Consider the following 8,146-nt stretch of genomic DNA (forward strand, 5'->3'; position numbering starts at 1 on the left):
TACATATATATATATATATATATATAATATATATATATATATAATATACAACATATATATATATATATATTATATATATATATATATATATATATATATATATATATATATATATATATAGACACACACACAACACATATATATATATATAATATATAATATATATATTATATATATATATATATATATATATATATAGCTATATATGGGCTATACAAAGACTTTGGAAATCTCGGCACCTGAAATGGGTCAAAAACAACAAACAACAAACATTAGCTGAATTATCTCTATAAATTTTGGCCTATACTGGTGTAACCCTTTACGGTTTTTCTCCCCCTGTTTTAATAGATAAAATGACTGTGCATCGTTTGATCACGCAAGAGGTTGATTTGCCTGCCTGCAGCTGCGGGAGTCTCAAACTGAGAGATCTCTAAATCTCGCGATATTTGTCACGACTCCGCGTTTCATCCAACAGCTGATCACTAGAAGGAAAGAGCTGAGAAGATACACAATTTAAAGACGAATAGACATCTTTTTGCTTTTGTACAGATTATTTATTTAAAAAATATGTCAGAGACAGACCCGAAATCGGCGCAGGATCTCACAGCAGTGGTAGGTTTGATATTACACTACATATTGTTGTGGTTTCCTAAGCTATAGGCTAATGCTAGGCCCTGTTTTAGTGTTTATGTGTTCTAGTTGGATTATTTTAATGCGATGTCAACTTCGTTTAATATTCTAAATGAGATATTAATTTTCTGAGAATATTGTTGCCGTGACTTGCGCTGATTTATTTGTTTTATATTTTTATTTTATTTAATTGCATATCTTTCTGCATTTTTACACGTCGGATTAACGTTAAATGAATGTTTCTCCCTGAATAGGTACAGACATTGCTGCAGCAGATGCAGGATAAGTTCCAGACAATGTCAGACCAGATCATCGGGAGGAATATCCTTTCTTGTTTTTAGAATAGCTCTATAATACATTTTTTTAGTGAAGCAGACGTGGTCCCAGAGATAATGCCCCAAATTTTACACATAGTCCATGTGAAACATGAGAGCAAAATTCCCTACTCTGAGAAAGAGGGTTTCTGCAGGTCTTAAGTATTAATACGCACTTCCACAATTAAAGAAAAAATTAAATATATAAAGACTTAAATCAGAGCAGAAGATATTAAATCCATAGCCATGGCATTACATGTTGCATACACTGCTAAAAGATCTTCCATCCTTAGTAATGTGTCTTTTTTAGGGCTGCGATATTTAAGCATCTTGTCAGTAACCACAAGATCAAATCCCATGGCTACCCCATGGCCAGGTTCATAAAACTAGCTACAAAAATCCAAATGCATACATGATTTAATTCAGTACTGTGCAGGTGTAGTAAACACAATTTTAGTTCACAGTCAAAATCTTTAGTCATGCACTCAATGCTTGTGTATTTAAACAGTGGTGTTACCTGTACTTGATCCCATCTTCCTTAATAAGATTCACTTGATGAAATGAGTACCCGCATCGATGATCTAGAGAAGAATATAGCAGACCTGATGACTCAGGCAGGAGTGGAAGAGATTGAGGGGGAGAACAAGGTCAAAGAGGGAGAGGCTTCCTAGTAGAGGTAATTTCTTATTTCTATAGATAGTTTAGAAACCAGATAAGAATGTCTGATTCTAAATGGAAATTTGAAATGAGTTTCATACTGGTATACTATATTAAAATGCATTGCCCTGATCCAGTGTTATCTTTCACAGAATGCTGAGTTAGAAGAAACAAAAAAAAAACTCTTCAGGAGCAGCAACTTTTTCTCTATGGTGACTAAAATATTTGTTTTGATGTAATGATAAAAGATTTAAAGTCAGTCCTAAAACTTTGACTGTAACCCCCCCCACACACACACACACAAACACACAACACACACTTTTTTCTGCAAAGGATTGCAAAGGACTTTTTAAACATGACATTCAACTGTAGAACCGAACCCTGCATTATTGTAAGAGCACTAGCCCAAGTGCCAAACTAACACCATTCCTGTTAAAGTGAATTTGTTTGTCGAATTAAAGTTGTTTATTAAAACCTGTGTCCTTATGTCTCTTTACTGGTATAGGCCAAACTGAGAAGTTTGTAACATCACTATGTTTCACTGTTTCACTTGCTCCTCTCTAGCAGTTGCAAGTAAGTTAAACATATCAGAGAAAACATATGCTTATATGCAAAATCTCTTGGGTCAAATATGTACAAGCTAATACTGACTGAATTCTTAGAAATGACTTTGTTTATCTGATCAATATTTAAGCTGGGTGAGATGATGATTAACACATTTTCTATGCAATTTAAAACCATGCCACTATCAAAGGTCTACAGCATAATGCGGTACATCAAGTGCTTCAGTAAAATTTGACTAAATCACTTGAGAAGACTTCCAACCCAAGAAAAATCTATTTTTGATCTGGACTCCGGGAGGGAAAATGACTTGCATTGGTAGATTATATTGGTCTTAAACAAATCAGTAAAAAAAAAAAAAAAGGGTCAAACCATGAGTATTTTCCCCCAAAATAATTCATATTTTAAATGAAATCTAATTTATATTAGATTTATAATAAAAATGCATTCGCGAATCATGGAAATTAGTTGTACAGAATCTAATAACCTGGATCAGGCCCAGGTGATTTTCGTTACTGTATTATTTTTTTCCCACATTATTTTATGAGAATTACTGTAATTTTGAACATATTTGTGATGATAATGTCACAATGCATAAATAAAAAATCTTATAGTTCTAAATTAATAACCTTTATTTTCTTTTTATTCTCTCCTTTTTTTCCTTCTGATTTTGGGGTGAAATATAACCTATATATATATATATATATATATATATATATATATATACATAATATATTTTGTGAGTTTTGTCTCTCAAAAGCTTTCGTAATAACAGTAAAAAAAAACCTAGGGATTTTATTACAAAGAAAGACCATTTATTAAACTTTCTTAAAATAACTTGGAACATGTGAATCTGGTTGATATAAAACTGAACAATATAAAAGGGCCAACATCTTTAAAAACATGGCCGCACAATTTAGTTAACAGATTCAATTAAATTTGGCATAAAATATATTGGAAGATAATCACACTCGGAACACAACGTCATGTTCAGTCATGTCGATAGCCCAGGCAAACTTATCCTTTAAGGTTTTGTTATACATTTTTTCCAGTGTCACCTCCATGTTCTTACACCTAGAAGCAGAAAATAAAGTAAGAAACACTGAAAATATTCTAATATCTGTCTGTGTAGCATGTTGGTTTATTTGAGAGTGACATCATCACCAGGCCACGGTAGTTGAATTTGGAGGTGCTCACGGCGATCTGTTTGTTCTCCTCTCTGTCTGTAGCCTGAACCTCCATCTTCAGCAGCTGTTCCTCACCTCTGCACAGCTTTCTTGTTCTTCTCCACGACCTTGAACTCACATAAAATGTTTTATACATGTGTATATCATATTCATCTACAAAGGGACTCTAATAGCTGGAAGAGCAAACAAATGTCCCCTTATTCAGAGGTCTGGAATGAGATACTGACATAAACAGCTTGTTTCCTGAGCTCCCTTTGGCTTCTTTCTTGGCCTGCTTTAGCTTTTTCTTAGCCAAGTCCAGCTGCTCCTTCCTGCTGTCAATCTTTATAAAAGAAGAGAAGAGAGAGAGAGAAAAAATAATAAGATATTCAGATGCTTTTTTCATGATATTAAAATTATTTTCTTACGATTCAGTTTTCATACAGGTGCATCTTAAAAAATTAGAATATCATGGAAAAGTTTTTTTTTATTATTATTCAAAAATGCAGACTTTCTTATATTGTAGATTCATTGCACACAAACTGAAATATTCAAGAGTTTAATGTTTTAATTCTGATGGTAACGACTTACAGCTTAGAAAAAAAATCAATGCAATTAATCTAGAATATAAAAAGTTTGCTTCTTTAAATTAAATAATAATAATAATAATAAATACATTTTCCCTGATGATCTTATATATATATATATATATATATATATATATATATTATATATATATATATATATGCACCTGTGGCCCGGTTGCATGAAACTCCTTAAGCCTTATCTCCAGTGCCTTTGCCTGCAGGTTAGCCATGGATTGTTCAAAGGTCTTTGGCGGCGCCGCTGATGGTTACGTTGAATTGCAAACGCACGGTTTGCCCTGTTGTAAGAGAGCAACTTCTCTGCCACATTGTCCATCGCTGTAGTAAGAATTATGGGGGTGAGTGTTTATATGAATGTATCTTTGAAGGAAACTGACGGTTTTTAATAAAGTTAAGATGATATCTTATTTTTATGTCGTCTCTGTAATGCATAGTAATGCAGTGTTTATAAGCGCAGCTGTTTGTTTACAGCGGTAACCAAGAAACGCCGTCTCTGCTGTTTAAAGGGTTAGTTCGCCCAAAAATGAAAATTATGTCATTAATAACTCACCCTTACGCTGTTCCAAACATGTAAGACCTCCTTTTATCTTCGGAACACAGTTTAAGATATTTTAGATTTAGTCCGAGAGCTCTCAGTCCCTCCATTGAAGCTGTGTGTACGGTATACTGTCCATGTCCAGAAAGGTAAGAAAAACATAATCAAGTAGTCCATGTGACATCAGAGGGTCCGTTGGAATTTTTTGAAGCATCGGAAATACATTTTGGTCCAAAAATAGCAAAAATGACGACTTTATTCAGCATTGTCTTCTCTTCTGTGTCTGTTGTGACTGAGAGAGTTCAAATCAAAGCAGTCTGGATATCCGGTTCGCGAACGAATCATTCATGAATCGTTTTAACGGTTCGCATCTCTAATACGCATTAATCCATCAATGATTTAAGATGTTAACTTTTTTTAATGTGGCTGACACTCCCTCTGAGTTCAAACAAACCAATATCCCGGAGTAATGCGTGCACTCAAACAGTACATTGACTGAACTGCTGTGATGAACACCGAGCCGAGCCAGATAATGAACAATAGACTCACTTGTTCACGAGTGAAGAACCGGTTGCATCGGTTATCGGATCACCAGTAGTTCTTTTGGACAGTTCGATTCAAATAACCGGTTGAAGAAAACGGTTCACCGGGTTCTTTTTCGCTCGACATAATGGCGTCATTTGCGATGATTGCCCTTGATTCAAGCCTTCGGTTTACCCGCTCATAACACTAGCACAGAATCAGTTCAGAATCAATCATTAAAATAAAGTTCACCTTATTGTAAAGAGAATCGTGCTTAATATAATTAAATAATTTTAAAAAGGCTTGATAAATTTCGTAAAGGTTATAAAAAATTCAAAAGCACTTTCCTCATTGAAAACTGTAATTTTTATTTTTTTTTACTTGAGGTGAAATCAAGGGGGGGGGGGGGGGGGGAGCCAAAAACATGGTTAAAATGCAAAAAAAAAGTGTATAATTACAGGACCTTAAACAGGCTTGTCTGTGTAAATTTGTAAATTCCAGGCCAACATGCCCACTACTTACACACACAAAGCACGTGGGACCTGATGAGCGAGACGCTGCGACACACTGAGCTGATTAAATTAGATCTTGTAGCGGATGCAGAAAACAGATTTCCTCTCAGTGGCGATCTGACACCTCCACCCCAGCATTACACACACCATCACATGCACACACACCTGCAGCGCTCACTCTAGAGAGACTCAGTTAGTTATACTACCTCACAGACATTCAGCAGTCTCTCATTAGCACAAACACACAATACAGTAATTAATGAGAATCCCATTCACAGAGAATCCATCAAACTGTGTCCTAACCAGTCATGGTGAGCTAAAAGCAAAAAGTTTTTTTCTTAATATTTCATGACTATAACAAGCTAAGAGCAACAGGACATTTTCTCAAACAGTTGAATTAAATGTATATAATGAAATAAGCCGAAAAACTTGATTGCTGTATTCTTTTTCTATTCTATTGGTTTTCTTTTTAATTTATTATAATTATTTAAAAGCCCTTGCTAAGTATGCTGCGTTTAAAGCTAACTGAGACTTGTTATAACCACTTGTATAATCATTGCTCTTTTGTTGATTTTGATTGCTTCCATTGTCCTCATTTGTAAGTCGGCTTTGGATAAAAGCATCTGCTAAATGACTAAATGTAAATGTAATATAATTTATAAAACAGTGAATTATAACATTATATTTTTAATTTAAAATAAATTCACCATATTTATACGACCATTATTTCTAGAACATTAATCTTATTTTTACAAGTAGCTTAAAAAAAAAAAGTGAATATCTTTTGGTGTGTTATAGAAACTAAATGTAACATAAATAACTAAATTGAAGAGACAACCTGAAACAAAATACAAATGAAAACCACACAGAGTAATATTAAAAAAAACAAGAAAACGAATAACCCTGATGGACAGTCTGACTGTGGCTAAACACGTTGTGTGTTTCGCAAAGTAGAGACTATGTTGATTATGTTGCTTACATAAAGTTTGGACACACTGACATACTAACAATATCCATACGTTCCTGTGGATTCAAAGTTGTCAAAATGTACAACGTTGTTTTGAACAATCTTGACAGCAATCCATATTGGCATCATATTCAAACATTTTAAGCAAATGATTCAACATAAATCCATACTGACGCCATGACAGAACATCTGGAAGCTGTACTAGTTGAATGCTGAATGTTTATTTAAAAATTTGACTGATAGAATGGAGAAAGAAAATAGGAGAGAGAAAGAGAAGGGAAAAGACACTCGTGGAGTTCTCTCAGCTGTAGCTGCAGGGTTATGGAGGCATTGTATGTCCTAAAACCTTTGCAGTCAATCCTGGCATAAGGGAACTCAGTCTTCAAAGGCAAAAACAACACTTTAAAGGTAGTATTCAAACATAAACATGGAGAAATCATCATATTTTACCATTCAGCTTCACTGTTAACCACAAGATGGCAATGTTGCCTTACTGTCTAGAAATAAATACAAAAAAAAAAAAAAAAAAAAAAAAAAAAAATAAGAACAAGAGCAAACCTCCACAGAGCAGTCTTTTTTCTTCTTCCAAAGATATCAGACACTTGTTCCAACTTTAATGGATTTGTGAGTTTCAGGAGTATGGGTTGTATGTTCCAGACATAAAGAAAACATATCCATTAAATCTGCCTACATCAACAAGATGTGTCTTAAAAAGGGCTCACAACAAGCTATGCAACCAACAAGCTGTCTGATGTGCGCCCACATCACACCCATTTGAAATCTTTTTAACACTAAAACCCTTTCTCACTTTTCCTTTAAGACCAATGTACTAAAAATCTAAATATTTACTTCAGAAACTGTGTGATCCAGGGGAAGACGATACAAGTACAGTCATACATTCTAATGAAGCTTGATGTTATATCTTCAACCCTCTATGGCATAGTGTTGCTTTCAGGCAACAAACCACTTTTTTAGATAAAAAAAATTAGATACACAATGCAGTGACGCACACACACACACACACACACACACACACACACACACACACACATACACAGTGGCACACACAAAGTGGCACACCCAGTGACATAAACATGCAGTGGTACACACACAATGACACACAAGCAGTGACACACACACACACACACACACATATACACAAGGACACAGTCATTTGGATGTTGGTTAAGTATGCTAATGTTATATGAGGAACATTTATACATGAAGTGTTGTAATTATTAGTAATTTGTTTGATGTTTTTGATTGGTTTGGAATAATTGTGATCAAAATAATATTTTTTTCTAATGCATATATTTGGGGGGGTGAGGGTAAGGGTATGGGGGTAAAAATGGTATGAAGGATATTATCAGGGATCCCCAAGCTTCCAAAAAATGAGGCGAAATATTATTTTCCCCAAAAATAAAAAGTTGTGCCATAGAGATACTAAATGCTAATGACACCAGCTGTGTCCTAGCATGTCAACCGCTGCTGATGTTCAGCACACGCACTGCCGTCTGATGATGACACGCGGATGGCAAGACACTTGATGCATGTTGAACACGTCGGTCTGTTGGACACTGTTCACCAGGGAACACTGTGACATTTGGGCTAGGACACCAAATGACTCAAAGCAACACAGCTGGTTTTAAACCAAACTATACTTCTGGGAACACAACT

General features: G+C 34.7%; 1 protein-coding gene and 1 long non-coding RNA gene across 2 annotated transcripts; one reads left to right on the forward strand and one right to left on the reverse strand.

The window, feature by feature from the left end:
• Positions 1-490: 490 nt before the first annotated feature.
• On the forward strand, positions 491-1,781 carry LOC113093294 (heat shock factor-binding protein 1-like). The gene is made up of 4 exons (XM_026259093.1): positions 491-612; positions 885-951; positions 1,497-1,620; positions 1,754-1,781. Exons 1-3 carry the CDS (start codon positions 568-570, stop codon positions 1,613-1,615), a joined length of 231 nt encoding a protein of 76 aa, XP_026114878.1. The 5' UTR covers positions 491-567; the 3' UTR covers positions 1,616-1,620; positions 1,754-1,781.
• Positions 1,782-3,134: 1,353 nt separating this feature from the next.
• Positions 3,135-3,667, reverse strand: LOC113093292 (uncharacterized). The gene is made up of 3 exons (XR_003287724.1): positions 3,577-3,667; positions 3,327-3,456; positions 3,135-3,236 (listed from the first exon to the last, which is right to left on the reverse strand). It is a non-coding gene; the product is annotated as an uncharacterized LOC113093292 (long non-coding RNA).
• Between the last annotated feature and the right edge of the window lie 4,479 nt (positions 3,668-8,146).

This window comes from Carassius auratus, unplaced genomic scaffold (genome assembly GCF_003368295.1).
Source record: "Carassius auratus strain Wakin unplaced genomic scaffold, ASM336829v1 scaf_tig00214949, whole genome shotgun sequence".
In the NCBI taxonomy this organism is placed as follows: Eukaryota; Metazoa; Chordata; class Actinopteri; order Cypriniformes; family Cyprinidae; genus Carassius; species Carassius auratus.